The 16,637-nt window shown below is 39.4% G+C and overlaps 1 protein-coding gene across 40 annotated transcripts in view; it reads left to right on the top strand.

Moving 5' to 3' along the window:
• Positions 1 to 13,670, top strand: part of LOC109680818 (EF-hand calcium-binding domain-containing protein 3-like) — a 108,879-nt gene extending 95,209 nt beyond the window's left edge. For all 40 annotated transcript variants that reach the window (XM_074045321.1, XM_074045326.1, XM_074045317.1 and 37 more), the window contains 4 exons: positions 3,754 to 3,935; positions 4,799 to 4,983; positions 11,360 to 11,482; positions 12,707 to 13,670. In XM_074045321.1, coding sequence (XP_073901422.1) covers positions 3,754 to 3,935; positions 4,799 to 4,983; positions 11,360 to 11,482; positions 12,707 to 13,033 — 817 coding nt within the window. In that variant the 3' untranslated portion in view covers positions 13,034 to 13,670. The remainder of the gene's footprint in view (positions 1 to 3,753; positions 3,936 to 4,798; positions 4,984 to 11,359; positions 11,483 to 12,706) is intronic.
• Positions 13,671 to 16,637: the final 2,967 nt, after the last annotated feature.

Below are 16,637 nucleotides of genomic sequence, written 5' to 3' on the forward strand. Positions count from 1 at the left end.
TTATGGGAGTCTTACACTAGAAGCAAAAGGATGATAACTATCATCATAAAAACACACAAAAGTACCAATCTCAATAGTAGAGCAGATACACAAAAGAGAGAATCAAACACTAGCAATACAGAAAACCACCAAACTATAAAGAATAACAGTAAGAAAAAAAAGAATATATCAAGAAAACAAGAAAAATTAACAGAATGACAAGTTATCTCTTTACTTAACAATAACCTTGAATACAAATGAATTAAATTGCACAATTAAGGACTAGAGCTGTGGCTCAAGTAGTAAAACACCTGCCTCGCAAGTAGGAAGTCCTGAGTTCAAACCCCAGCACCATCACCAAAAAAAAAAAAACAACAACAACAAAAAACGCCCAATTATAAAAGATATAAACTGCCTGAATGGAGTTTTTTAAAAACTAGATCAAACCATATTCTTCATATAAGAAATTAGACAGTAAAGACACACATAGACTGAAAGTGAAGGGTTGGAAAAAGACCTACCACACAAATGGAAACCAAAAATGCAGCTATACTTAGATAAAACAGACTTTAAAGTCAAAAACTATAAAAAGAGACAAGGTCATTACATGACAGTAAAAAGAATCAGTTTAACAAGAGGAAGTAATAGCTGAGGAAGTGCTCAGTGGCAGAGCACTTCCCTAGCATGCATGAGGTCCTGAGTCCTGTGTTGCATCCTTAGCACTGCAAAAAGAAGTAAAGTCAAAAACTTGAAAAAATAGGAACTAACCATTGTAAACATATATGCACCCAAACTGTATACCCAATTACATAAACACAAACACAATTAGATGTATATGGAGAGACATACTTGATTAGAATATGCTGGGGACTTCACCCTGCCATCCAGACAAATCAACAAAGAGGCATCATAGTTAAATTATACTGTAGACTAAATGAACCTAACACATTTATAGAACCCTTCTTCCAACAGCCATAGTACTGTACATACACTTTCTTCACATCAGTACACAGAATATTCTCCAGGATAGACCATGCTAGGCCACAAAACAAGTCTCAAAAATTAAAAAAAAAAAAAAAAAGCCAGGCGCCAGTAGCTCACACCTGTAATCCTAGCAATTCAGGAGGCAGAGATCAGGAGGATCAAGGTTTGAAGCTAGCCTGAGCAAACAGTTCTCCAGACCCTATCTCAAAAAAACCCATCACAAAAAGAAAGGACTGGTGGAGTGCCTCAAGGTGTAGTCCCTGAGTTCAAACCCCAGTACTGCAAAAAAAGATTCAAAATGAAATCATGTATCTTTGCTGACTATGATGAAATAAAGCTAGAAATCAATATGAGGAGCTTTACTAAACATTGATCTACCATATGATCCAGCAATACCACTCTTGGGGATATACCCAAAAGACTGTGACACAGGTTACTCCAGAGGCACCTGCACACCCATTTTTATTGCAGCACTATTCACAATAGCTAAGTTGTGGAAACAGCCAAGATGCCCCACTACTGACGAATGGATCAAGAAAATGTGGTATCTATACACAATGGAATTTTATGCAGCCATGAAGAAGAATGAAATGTTATCATTTGCTGGTAAATGGATGGAATTGGAGAACATCATTCTGAGTGAGGTTAGCCTGGCCCAAAAGACCAAAAATCTTATGTTCTCCCGCATATGTGGACATTAGATCAAGGGCAAACACAATAAGGGGATTGAACTTTGAGCACATGACAAAAGCAAGAGCACACAAGGGAGAGGTGAGGATAGGTAAGACACCTAAAAAATTAGCTAGCATTTGTTGCCTTTAACTCAGAGAAACTAAAGCAGATACCTTAAAAGCAACTGAGGCCAATAGGAAAAGGGGACCAGGAACTAGAGAAAAGGTTAGATCAAAAAGAATTAACCTAGAAGGTAACACACACGCACAGGAAATCAATGTGAGTCAATGCCCTGTATAGCTATCCTTATCTCAACCAGCAAAAACCCTTGTTCCTTCCTATTATTGCTTATACTCTCTCTACAACAAAATTAGAAATAAGGGCAAAATAGTTTCTGCTGGGTATTGAGGGGGTGGGGGGGAAAGGGAGGGGCGGAGTGGGTGGGAAGGGAGGGGGTGGGGGCAGGGGGGTGAAATGACCCAAGCCTTGTATGCACATATGAATAATAAAAGAAAAAAAAAAGAAAAGAATAAACAAACAAAAAAAAAGAAAATGTGGTATTTATACACAATGGAATTCTATGCAGCCATGAAGAAGAACGCAATGTTATCATTCGCTGGTAAATGGATGGAATTGGAGAACATCATTCTGAGTGAGGTTAGCCTGGCCCAAAAGACCAAAAATCGTATGTTCTCCCTCCTATGTGGATATTAGATCAAGGGCAAACACAACAAGGGGATTGGACTTTGATCACATGATAAAGCGAGAGCACATAAGGGAGGTATGAGGATAGGTAAGACACCTAAAAAACTAGATAGCATTTGTTACCCTCAATGCAGAGAAACTAAAGCAGATACTTTAAAGCAACTGAGGCCAATAGGAGGAGGAGACCAGGAACTACAGAAAAGGCTAGATCAAAAAGAATTAACCTAGAAGGTAACACACATGCACAGGAAAGCAATGAGAGTCAATTCCTTGTATAGCTATCCTTATCTCAACTAGCAAAAACCCTTGGTCCTTCCTATTACTGCTTATACTCTCTCTTCAACAAAATTAGAGATAAGGGCAAAATAGTTTCTGCCAGGTCATGAGGGGGTGGGGGGCAGAATAGGGGGTGGGGGGTTAAAGGAGGGGGTGAAGGGGGAGAAATGACCCAAACATATTATGCACATATGAATAAAAAAAATGAGGAGCTTTAGAAATTATATAAACTCACTGAGCATCAGTGCTCACACCTGTAATCCTAGCTAATCAGGAGGCAGAGATCAGTAGGATCGTGGTTCAAAGCCAGCCTGGGCAAGTAGTTTTTGAGATCCTATCCCAAAACAACTCACCGCCAAAAAAACGGGATAGTGGAGTGGCTCAAGGTGAAGGCCCTGGGAGGGGGAGGGGAGAAGGGAGAGTAATGACCCAATCATTGTATGCACATATGAATAAAGGAAATTAAAAAAAAGAAGTTATAGAACCCAAGGATAGATAAACTATAGAACCCCAGGGATAAAATCATAGTTATTTGATCTAGAAATCTCATGTCTAACATCGCTGCCAAAAAAAAAAAAAAGTGAAGGCCCTGAGTTCAAATCCCAGTGCCACAAAAAAAAATTTATGAACTCATTGGAATTAAACAACATATTCTCTCTTGCTACTCTCTCCTTTGCTTTCCTCTCTTTTGTTTGCTCTCTCCCTCTCCTCTTTTGGTTCTGGGAATTGAATCCAGGGCTTCACACATGCTATGCCATGGTTCTACCAATAAGCCATACCCCAAGCCCTGAGAATTTCTTTTAATTTAAAAAAAAAGCTGCATTTTAAATCCAACACAAAGCAGCACAGTATAAGCATGATTGTTTGTATTCAAGATGGTATCACCTTAAGGATTTCTCAAAGATCTTAGTACTTTTCTACACAAGCCCAGGAGGTCTTCAGAAAGAAGAAAACCAAAGGCCAATGACTACAACATAACATGGTCAAATGGTCTGTGGCTATTCTACAAATGTCACAAGAATAGGCATTCAAATACTGTTGAACTAGTATACAAAGTAGACTTAAACTTATTCAGCATATATAACTGCAATTTGACTTTTTTTGTCTATTTCTGAATTATTTCTTTTTCTTTTTAAGCTATTTCCGAAGAAAATTCCAAGATGCAACTGCAGAAATACTGTGGAGTCCCCATGGAAAAAGGAGATTTAAGTCAGATATATGTACACCTCCAAACTCAAGCACAGCTGCCTTTGCTAATGCTGCCCGGGTTTCAATAATGAAAGAAAAGGATTTATTTAAATTTCTTGAAGAACTCAAAAGTAAGACCCATTTTTTCCCTCCCTCTGTTTTAGAGGGTTTATTTGGGCTAGCATAGTGGCTCATACCTGTAATCCCAGCTACTCAGGAGGCAGAGATCCAGAGGACTGAGGTTCAAGGCCAGCCTGGGCAAATAGTTAGCAAGACCCCATCTCAGACATGGTTCATGTCTGTAATTCCAACTACTAGGGAGATGTAGGAGAACTGTGGTCCAAGGCCAGCCTCAGCAAAAACACAAGATCCTACACAAAAAATAACTAAAGCACAAAAAGGCTGAGAATGTGACTCAAGTGGTAGAGCACTTGACTAGCAAATTCAAGGCCCTGCAGTCAAACCCCAGAACCACCAGAAAGGAAAAAAAAAAAAAGGAGTTATTTGTGTATGGCTTGGTGACAAGTAAATAGTAAAGGTCAATCACAGGGCCTGAGCCCCTTCTGAATAACCACTGTATGCCACATAGACATCACTTGAAAGCAAAGTAACCCTGACCTGAGTCCTCAGACCTCTGGGAGAAGCGTGGAGTGCAGATGGGTAAGGAGCAGAAGCAAGAGAGCACAGAAGAGGGGACAGGTCACTGAAAGAAGAATGGACAAGGAGAAAAACACATCATTTGTTTATTTTTTTGACAGAATTGGGAATCAGTCCCAGGGCCTCACACATGCAAGGGAAGCACTGAGCCTTACACATCAGTCTTACACACCTGGAACTCACTGTGTAGCCCAGGCTGACCTCAAATTTGTGATCCTCCTGCCTCAGCTAGCCAAGTGCTGGGACTACCAGCATGCACTACAATGCCTGTATCATGTCTGTCTTTTGTGGGAACTTCTTAAATTGTTTGTGATAATATTTTTGTTTTTATCTTTAGGATGCAATCTCTCTTCAGATAGTCCATACTCAAAAATACCCATCTTCCCATTGTTTCCTGATGTGGATGGAGTGGTGATGGGAAAGCCATTCAAAGACATACAGAAGTTAGAAATGCTAAAGAGAAAGGAGCCTCTGACTTTCTTTGAGGACTATTTTTTCCATAAAAGAGACTGGAAAACACAGGTGAGATTTATATTATATCCCATTAGTCAATTTTAAAAATCTAGATTTTTAAGCACCAACTCAACAGAACTAATAACATGCTTTTTATTTAAAAAACATCTTTATTCACTATATTTCAAACCAGATTCCATAATCATGTTCCTAAACATAAGCCCAGAAGTATATATTTCACTTAATCTCAACAACTCATTAAATTTACTGGAAATGAATCCTAGCTTCTGGGTTGAGATGAAGAATGTAAGAATACACAAACTGCCTCAGTTTACCTGGACTGCTGTCTCATCAACTCATGGACCAGCAGCTGCACCTTGGACTCCCTCAACTCAAGACAGCATGGGGTGGGAGGACCAGGTCCACATTGATGGAGCAATGCTGTGATGGAGGGACCATCTTGCCCCTGACTAGAACCCCACTTAAGGTCCCAGCTGAACCTTCTGACCCTGCCTCAGGCTCTGTTGCCTCTAACTATTTGTCCCTATATACTGTGTCATCATGAGTTTTTGTTTTATTTTGTTGTTGTTTTGTTTTTTCTTTTTTGGTACTGAGATTGAACCCAGGGCCTCATGCAGGCTAGGCAAGTGCGCTACCACTGAGCTACATCCCAGCCCTGTTGGTTTTTTTTGAGACAGGATCTCAGTATGTAGTCCAGGCAGGCCTGGAACTAAGCTGGTTTCAAACTGGCAATTCTTCTGCCTCAGCCTCCTGAGTGCTGGAATTACAGGCATGTGCCACCACATCCTAAATTTTAAGGTCTATAATACAAATAGTTTTTTAGTCATAGCATATTATATGCTGTATTGTTGCCAATAATAATTTCTGTGAGTACTGGAATTTGAACTCAGGGCTTTGCATATCCTGGGCAGGCTCTAAACCATTTGAGCCATGCCTCTATTATTGTCTCCAATAATCTTAGCAGAAATAGTCCCCTTGCGTCTACTTTTGTCCCTTTCAATCTATTTTCAACATAGAAGCCAAAGTGGCTGTGTTAAGATCAGCTTAAGACCATACCTTTGGTGGTGTACTTCCCTAATCCTATCCACTCCAAAGGCAAAGACAAGGATCATGAGTTCAAGGCCAACCCAGGCAAAAATTATCAAGATCTTATCTCAAAAACAAGCCAGGCATGCTAGTACATATCGGTAATCCCAGCTACTTCAGAGGCAGATGTAGGAGGACCCCAGTTTGAGTCCACCCCAAAGTTAGAAGCCAGCCCAGACAAAGTTAGAATGAGACTCTACCTTTAAAACAAACTAAAAGCAAAAGGATTGCAGGTGTGCCTAGCAAGTGTGAGGGTCTGAGTTCAATCCCTAGTTCTGCAAAACAAAATCAGCTCAGAGTCCTCCAGTAGCTTTTTACAGAGCTCAGAAGAAAAGCCAAAATCTCTATAATAACTTACAAGGTCTTACCTAATCTAAACCCAAGAGCTCTGCTGAGCATGGTGTTGCATATGGATAATCCCAGCACTCAGGAGGCTGAGGCAGGAGGATCTCAAGTTCAAGGTCAGCCTGGACTACATAGTGAGACTCTGCATCAAAATAAATACATAATAATAACATAATGACAACCCAGAGACTTCCAATAAGTCTCAACTAGTGGTTGTTTAAATAATTCAAATTAAATAAAGCTGCAAATCCAGTTCCTCAGTCCTACTAGCCACATTTCAACTGCTCAGTACCCATACGTGAGTGATGACTACCATGTTAGATGGCACATAGAATATTTCCATCACTGGGGACAGTGCTGTTGACATCACTGGTCTACACTTCATTGCCTTCATTGTCCAACAATCTTAGCTTGCACTGATTTGCCTCCAGCACGCTCCACTCCACCTGCAAGGCCTCTGCTGTTCCTCTGACGCAGCACACACTCACACTTCCATGTCATGCTCTGGTTTTGCTGGTTCCTCCCCTCCAATGCCATTCCCCACATATCTGTGCAGCACTCTCCCTCACCTCTTTCAGGTCTTTCCCAACTAACACTTCAGGAGGTCCCCTTAACAGCCCTGTTAAAATCATAATTGTACATTGTCAATATACTAATGTCACTGAATTGTTCACTTCAAAGGTTAATTTTATGTTACATGAATTTTCATCTCAATAAATTATTTTTAGATATATATTTAAATAAAAACATAACCTCCAATATTCCGTCCCCTTCCCTGATTTTTCCATAACATTTATTACTAATATACTACATATCACATCTACATGTTACATATTTATATTTATTATACTATCTGTATACAAGAATATGTGTCTACATCTATACCCACATCTATTATATATACAGTTATAAATATTATAGTATATTAATGTCATAAATATCTATTAAGATATGTACTATATTTGTAATTTTATAATACATGCACAAATATATAGTATATTACATGTAATATATACCACATTGTAATCTGCAATATACCATGTAGTATATTTAATGAAATATCTTATATATATTGTATCTAGTGAAATATTCTATATATTTATTACTGTTAATTAGAATCAAGAAATGGTACTGTCAAGTTTCAGGATGAAAGAAACAGGGCTACATAAACACTCCCCCACCTATCTACCCTTTCCCCATTACCCACCCCATACACAGACTCCCTGTGACCACATAAAAATAGTGAAAGAAGGCCAGGCACATGCCTGTAATTCTAGTCACTTGAGAAATAGAGATTGGAAGATTGCAGCTCAATGCCAGCCCAGGCAAAAAGGTAATGAGACCTCCATCTCAACCAATTTAAACTGGGTGGATGCTACACAGGAAGCATAAATAGGGGGAATGCAGTTCAAGACCCTATTCAAAATGTAACAAAAATGAAAAGGTTCAAGTGATAAAGTAAGTGCTGCCTAGCAAGCATGAGGCCGAGTTCAAATTCCAGTACTGCCAAAAAAGAAAAAAAATAAATGAAATAAAATGACATTCAAAAATCCCTATGTTTCAGAAAACAAGAGAGAACTTAAAGCCAGAACAGTAATTTTTAAAATGATCCTGGAAGTGGCCAGAGAGGAGACACAGATAGAGCACATAAATCTTGGCCCTAATGGCTAGGGTAAGAAGGTGTGAACCCTGAGAGGTAAGGAACTAGCATTGAGACCACTACAAAAACCAGAATCTGGGAGGGCTTCCCTCTCAGTGCACAGGCCCAAGATGGACATGTTCAAAGCTCTGAATGGAGAAAAAAATATTCTGTGAGAAATTTTAAACTTGAGGTATAAAATACATGGATATGAAATCTAAATTCATAATTTCCACATTCGATGAAATCTCCAAGCTCAGAAATTACCCTGAAATCTGGTTTCAGAACATAGCAACCTTGGGAAGTCATATATATACAAATAAATAACCTTTTAAAAATATATAAAGGAATAGAGACCATAAAGGGGGATAAAAACATACAATGAGGGAAAAGAGCTGATTTGAAAGAGCCAAATGGAACTTCTAGAGATGAAACATACAGTATTGAAATGTTTTCAAAAATGTATTAGCAGATTATACACAGTAAGAAGATAGTGATCTGAAAGTCAGGACTGAGAATGAAGTACATAGAAAAACAAAAGGAAGGGCTGGTGGAGTGCCTCCAATGATAAAGTGCCTGCCTAGCAAGTATAAGGCCCTGAGTTCAAATTCCAGTGCCACCAAAAAGAAAAGAAAAACTAAAGGAAAGGGTAATAAACATGGCTGGTAGCAGGAGTAAGTCCAACACAAAAGGAAAAGAGATCAGTGTGGAATAGAAAAGATCAATGTGGAATAGAGTGGAGGAGGAGCACAATGGACATAGACAATGGCTGAGAATTCTGCAGATTGATCATCATCTAAACTGATGAAAGACATGGATTCTTAGGTTGAAGAAACATTCTGGAGCAAAATGCACAAAAGTAAACCCAACTTGAAACATTGTAGGGAAGCTAAAGAACATAAAGAAAACGTAAAAGCAACCAGAGAGCTGGACCCAGTGGCCCACACCTGTGGCCCCAGCTACTCCAGAAGCTGAGACAGGAGAATTGCTTGAGCCCAGGGGTTCAAGATCAGCCTGGGCAACACAGTAAGACATCCCCCACACCCACCAAAAAAAAGAGAGGGAAGAGATTACTTGGAAATGAACAGGGTTGAGGAAGTAGCTCAGTGTAAAGCATGTTCTTAGCATGCATGAAGTCCTGGTGTTCAATCCCCAGCACCACAAAGGAGGAGGAAGAAAGTGCTAAATGAATAGGCAAATCCATAATAAGTGGGAAATTTTATCATGCATCTCCAGAAACTGATAAAGCAGACAAAAATAAATAAATCAACTCCACTCACATGAAATTTACCTGCTAAGGAAGACAGTAGAGCTACAGCTTGATGTAGAATCAGGATCTAGAAAAAGTTGCTTCACAACTTGAGATGCTTGAGCACATTTTTAGACAGGAGGAAGGACATGGTTCTTAATCTTAGTTGTGCAATAGAGAGAGAACTTTTTAAAACTTGTGCTCAGGGGCCAAGTACAGTGGCTCATACCTATAATCCCAGCTACTCGGGAGGTGAAGATCAGGAGGATCACAGTTCAAGACCAGCCAGGGCAAAAAGTTAGGGAGACCCCCCCCCAATCTCAGCAAATAAGCTAGGTATGGTGGCACACATCTGTAATTCCAACAACATAGGACAGACAAGTGGTAGAATACTTGCCTAGCAAGCACTAGTCTCTAAGTTCAACCCCCAGTACTGCCAAAAAAAAATGCTCAGAACTCAACTCTATCCCATTAGTCAGAAGTGCCAACATGCAGTCAAAGATGAAAAGCACTATTTAAAAGAAACAAAAATTGAATGTAAGAGAGGAGGCAGGACTGGCTACATAATTTGCAGGGCCCACTGCAAAATGAAATTGTAGGTAGAAAAAAAAAATGTAGGCCCCTTCTTCAAAAATAATCAAGAGGAGCTGGGCATGGTGGTACTTGTCTATAAACCCAGCTACTCAGGAGGCAGAATACAAGGATCTTGGTCTAAGGCCAGCCCAAACAAAGGCACAAGATCCTAACTGAAAAACTAAAAATGCAAAAGGACTTGAGTGTGTGATTCAAGTGAAAGCCATGAGTTCTACCCTCAGCACCTCAAAAAAAAGAAATCTAGGGGTCCAGTGGTAGAGCACATGCTTATCATACATGAAGCCCTGGGTTCAATCCCTAGCACCAAAAGGGAAAATAAATCAAGAATTTCAAGATGCTGGGCACCAGTGGCTCATGCCTGTAATCCTAGCTACTTGGGAGGCAGAGATCAGGAGGATCACAGTTCAAAGTGAGCCTGGGCAAATAGTTTGTAAGACCCTATCTCGAAAAACAACAATACATAAAAGCACTGGCAGAGTGGCTCAAGTGGTAAAGCACCTGCCTAGCAAGTGTGAGGCCCTGAATTCAAACCCCAGTACTGAAAAAAAAAACACAATTTCAAGACAAGCTGAGCATGAACACACTATAATCCCAGAAGGATCAAGAGTTCCAAGGGGCTACCTAGCTAATTTGAGATTAGCCTGGGCTATATAGTTAAGTTCAAGGCCAGCCCAGGCTACACAGTGATACTCTGTCTAAAAGAAAAAAGAAAGAATTTCAAGATACCAACAGCAAAATATTAAACCAAATGCCCGGCCCTCTTAAATGGAAGGCCCTGTGACTGTATGGACGTATGCCATGAAGGTAGTCCTAGAGAAGGGAAAAGTGAAGGATTAAAGTAAGGAGCTAAATAAAGCCTACAGGGGAAGATTTTAGCTTTGGAAATTAGAAAAAAAAAACACAGGAGGAAAAAATAGGTTAAAGAATGGAGAATTCATAAGGTAGAAGATGAGTTAAGAGAATTCCTGTAGGATAGCTTTACAGAGACAAGATCAACAGCTGAGAGAGTTGGAAGGCCTGGCTTTCCAGCAGCCATGATAAGCGCAGTAAGAGCATTAACAGTGAAGGAAGGAATGTGAATCAGTAATGAAGGCCTGGGTAAGATTAGATCATACACCTTTTCAAAGAAACTGAGCAATACATTTATGTGATTTCTTCCTGCCTTGTTCAACAGCTCAGGAACAGGGAACACAGACACTGGTTTCTGTGAGAAGTTTGGGAGTAATAGAGGCTGGACTCTGCGGAGGGCACCTTCACATGCCTTGAAATTCTTGATTTTTTTTTTTTTTTTGGTGCCAGGATTGAACCCAAGGCCTTGCAAATTTATATATGACATTCACACATGCCACCATGCTGGTGCTCTCCCACAAATGACAAATGGTTTAACAACAATCTTATAACGCCATTCATAAACCCTCTCATAATAAAATATAGCTCTGGTTATTATGTCTTTGTTGTATAACTCAAACTAAGATGTATTACTAACCTTCTTTTTTCAAATGTGCATACAGGCAGCAAATATAAAGCCCATCAATCCTTCTTCAGGCTATTCAGATGAAATCCTTGCCATTGACCAGCTATTCAAGAAAAAGCAGACTTGGACAGTGGCTGATGCAGCTGCTATCAAACAGCACGTGAGTACTCATCATTGGATGACTTCCCAGAAAGTGTCGTCAAAAGTATTTTCCATTTCAACACTATCCCATAAAACCAAACGAATTTTTTTATCTGTTCCATGTCTAAAATGAGACAGAGATGGCTTCTCATTTTATACACTGTAATGACAACATTTCTTGCTCTGTAATCAAATGGATTGAAATGTGTTATGATTCATCCTGCTAATCACCTACATAGCTATACCCAGCATCATTTCTGGGATGCTGGATTTTCATGAGGAAAGAGTTCTGCCCACCTACAGTGAGATTACTAATTTACAAGGTTAAGTCTAAGGGCCTGCCACTCCATCATTATTCCTTCCTCCCACTTTAAACGTGACACTCCAGCAACACCAAAGTGCCTGAACCCTCCATTCAACTCTAGGACGTTTATTACCTTCAGCCTTTGTATTTTTTGTTTGTTTCTTTGTTTTTTGTGGTGCTACGTTTGAACTCAGGGCCTATACCTTGAGCCACTCCACCAGCCCTTTTTCATGATGGGTTTTTTCAAGATAGGGTCTCAAGAACTTTTTGCCCAGGCTGGCTTGGAACTGTGATCATCCTGATCTCTGCCTCCTGAGTAGCTAGGATTACAGGCTTGAGCCCAGCTCAGCCTCTATTTATGCTGCCTCCTCTACCTCAATTTTATCAAATCCTTAAGGATTTACTCAACTCAGCATCTTCTTCCAGGTGGTTCTCCCCGTCCTAGGCTGAAACTGGTACCGATTATATATTCCAATTCCATTGTACACATCTCCCTATTTTAATCCATTATATTGTTTATATTTTTATAAAAATTATTATTTCATTGTTCCCAAGTAATACCTTTTTATTTCCATCAACTCCTAGCTCACACATCCCCAAGAGGTGCTATGCAGTGTATACTCAGTGATTTCAAATAAATAACTCTTGGGACATCTGTAATTACAATAAATCAAAAATATTTGAAGGAGCTAGGCACTGGTGTCCCATGCCTATAATCCCCGCTACTTGGGAGACTGAGATCAGAGGATCATGGTTCCACCCTTGGCTGGGCACATAGTTCTTGAGACCCATCTCCAAAATAACCAGAACAAAGTGGACTAGAGGTGTGGCTCAAGTGATAGAACACCTGCTTTGCAAGCACAAAGCCCTGAGTTCAAACCCCAGTCCCAGCAAAATATATATACATGAAAGTAAGTGAACTTCTGCTCTCTGTTATAGGTGAAGAAAGCTACAGATTCCTATAACCTAGGAATTGCCCTTGAACACCAAAAAGAAATGCTTCATCTTTGGCAGAAGATCCGAGGGGATCTGGTTGGAATAGACACTAAAAATGAGTCTTTTTATGACACCTTTTCTACTTATGCATGGTCCTGGAATGTTTGCCAAGAGTTACTTTCTCCTAAGGACTTACGGTTACATGATGCCTACGTGAATAGAAATTCTTCCCATAATTCCAGATTCCCTTCCTGCTCAGATATCAGTGAATGTGACATAGAGATTGGAAGAAAAAGAAAACGGAAAGGTTTCAAGGGGTTTCAACAATGAAATTTCTACATTTTCAAAACTGTTCATCGAAAACTACTTTTTCATAATTATCAAAGTTATGGTTTCTTGCTTTTGTCTAGTACATTCTTGGCAGGTGGAAATTTTGACATCTTTTGGATTCTAACCAGTAAAAAAGTTTAAGTCATAAAATGGTTTCCCCTTCATAAATCTTTACTAGCAAGTAGATGTTATGCTGTTAGTGCCAGTTGCTCTCTGCTGCTCTGACCTGGATCAAAACTGCCAGGGCCTCAGCAGAAAGAAAAATAGCTGGGCTGAGCTCCTGAGGACCCTCCAAACAACAAGCATCTGAGTTTCTGGTGACTGTAAATGGGATTAGGTTTTCAAATGTTTGTAAAAGAGGCCAGAGTCAGAAAATGATAACCTTTCAGTTTTATGGAATGTCACCAGCCTCCTGCGTATCTTGGTTAAATTTAGGTGTTCCTAAAGTTCCTTAGCCACACACATGCACACCTCTCACTTGGATTGCTCTTACAAATAGCTGAGCCTCAGCTATTGTGTTTGTTGTTGTTCTTTCATGCATCTGATAAAGAAGCACAGATATAACTATATTACAAATTTGTGGGAAGGTTTTTATTGTGGCAAAATCTAATTACATAAAATGTACTATTTAATGATATTTAAGTGTGTATTATCCATTACATTTCTATTCTTCCTAGTTCAATCTTAGGGCATTTTCTATGATTCTTGAGGGTTTATCAAAGAGAGACAGACAACTCTTGGACTCTACCAACACCAAATCTGTATGGACTTTTTGATCAACTATCAGGATGCCAAAAATGTTTATTTCCTTTGCTTATTCTGATCTAAAATTTTAAGAGATGAAATCAACCATTTTCAAGAAATTTTCCAAGAGACTGGTTTTCACTGTCAGGCTAAGTCCTATTGTATAAATTTCCTCGAGAGAGAACCTATCTCAAAAAATACCCATCACAAAAAAGGGCTGGTGGGGTGGTTCAAGGGGTAGGCTCTGAGTTCAAGCCCCAGTACCACAAAAACAAAACTAAACAAAACTGATGAGGACATAAGCTAAAAAGGATTACAATGTAAAAATATTATTTTTGCTTTTTTGAGACAGGGTCTTGCTGTGTAGTGCAGGCTGGCCTGGAACTCACTATGTAGCCCAGGCTGGCCTCAAACTCATGATCCTCCTTCCTCAAGATCCTGAGTGCTGGGGTTAAAAGCATGTACCACCATGCCTGATTATAATGTAAAATTATAAAATGCCCAAAAAATGAACATAAGAAAAGCCCCAAAACTATTTACTGAGACAGTCTACGAGTAATTTTGTTACCTTGAATATTCTAAAGACTAAACATATTTATAAGCTGGACACCTTGGCATGTGCCTGTAGACCTGGCTACTTGGGACTCTACTTGAGGCAGAAGGATAACTTGAGCCCAGGAGTTCAAGGCCAGCCTGGGCAACATAGCAAGACTCGTCTCAAAAAATAAACATATACACACATATACATATATATACACACATACATATACACACATATACATATACATATATATATATATTTGCTATTGTTTATAGTTACAAATTTGGGCAAAATTATCCTTACAGACAAGTAGCCATATTTTCTAACCAAAGACAAGAGTAATGTTTATGTAGCTCTGTATTACAGGGAATCTGGGATATATCATTTGAATACCAAAATGATAGAATTACTGAGATGACAATGAGAATCAATGAGATGACAGTATATCATCATTTGTCCTGAAAAATCTAAAATGTACAGCAATTTATTCTTCCTATTATATTATCACACACTATAAGTAACAGTATAAATTGGCACATTTCTGCTGGAATACAGTATAGGAACAGGTATTCATTCATTTACCAATTATTTACTAAGTTTTATACTGTGTGTTGAACCATGTTCTAGGATCTAGATATGTAACAGTGAAATAACAGATAAAGCACCCTGACCTCACAGAGCTTAGTAATGGGGCTAATTAAAACCAGCGACTCAGCAGCTTCACTTCTAGAAATTAATCCTAAAGAAATAATCATGAATATACAAAATAATTCAGTTACAAGGATGTTTATCATTCTGAACTTTTTTTAAGAGATGGGACTCACTTTATTGCCCAAGCTGGCCTCAAACTCAAGTTTCTTCCTGCCTTAGTCTCTCCTGAGTAGATGGAACTACAGGTGAGCACCACCAGACGCAGATTGGTTTTTTTTGGGGGGGGGTGTTTGTTTTTTGTTTTTTGGCAATGATAGGGCTTGAACTCATGGCCTCAAGCCTACTAGGCAGGCACTTTACCACAGAAGCCACACTGCTAACCCTTTTGTGCCATAGTTATTATTCTAATAGAGTCTCCCACTTTTCCCCAGCTCTGACCACAATCCTTCTATTTTTCACCTCCTACATAACTGGGATGACAGGTACTTGCCACCATGCCCAGCTTTTTTGTTGAGATGGGATTGGCTGGCCTTGAACTGTGATCCTCCTGGTCTCTACCTCCTGAGTAGCTGGGATTACAGGAGTGAGCCATTACGCCCAACAGAATTGAGTTTTTTGGCAGTTCTGGGGTTTGAACTGAGAGCTTTGTGTTTAATAGGCAGGAACTCTACCACTTTAGCCAGCCCTGGATTAAATTTTTAATAGTAAGAAACTTATTTGATACAGCTATACAAAACAATACCAGAAAGTCATTACAAGCAAGTTGTAAAAGAATGTTTGAAGCAATGGAATAACTTCCCCCAAGGTATTAAGTTAAAAAGCAAGCTACAGCTGTTTAAGAGGCATGGGAGACCAAGCATGGTGGGGTACATGTGTGATCCCAGTACTTGGGAGGCTGAGCCAGGAGGATCTTGAGTTTGAAGTCAGCCTGGCAACATAGTTAGACCTCACTCAAAAAAGGAATAGAGAAGTCAAGCGTGATCCTTCATGCCTGTAATCTCACCTGCTTGGGAGGAAGACATGGGAGGACCAAGGTTCCAGGCCAACCTGGGCAAAAGCATGAGACTGTAACTGAAAAGAAAACTTAAAAAACAAAAAGAATTGAGAGTGTGGCTCAATTGGTAGACACTTTCATAGCATGCATGAGGTCCTGGGTTTAATACCCAAAACCAAAAAAATAGAACAGTTTTTCTGAAACTATTTTAACTTAAAAGTTACTTGCATAAATAAGGGGGAAATATTGGAAGGATATAAACAAAGTGTTAATAGATTAAATGAATGGTGAGATACAATATTTTCTTATCTATGTCTTCTAAATATTCTGTAATGAACATATACTTTTCAATAAGAAAAAGTGAGGTAAGCATGGTGCACACCGTAATCCCAACCCTCAAAAGGTAGAAGTAGGACCCTCTTGAAGTCCAGACAGCCTATGCTACATAGCGAGACCCTGTCTCAAAAACCAAGAGCTGGGGATGTAGCTCAGTGTTAGAGTACTTGCTTAGTATGTGCAAGGCCCTGGGTTTGAGTCCTGGTACCACAAAAAAAAATGAGGACAAAAACACAAGGATCGTTTTTCAGTTGAACTTGTTAAACTAGCATATACATTTATCTAGGGCTGCTAAAAGTCTATCTAGTTTCTGTGAAAACTTAAACAGTGCAAAATTA

The sequence above is a fragment of the Castor canadensis genome, chromosome 11, assembly GCF_047511655.1.
Source record: "Castor canadensis chromosome 11, mCasCan1.hap1v2, whole genome shotgun sequence".
NCBI lineage: Eukaryota > Metazoa > Chordata > Mammalia > Rodentia > Castoridae > Castor > Castor canadensis.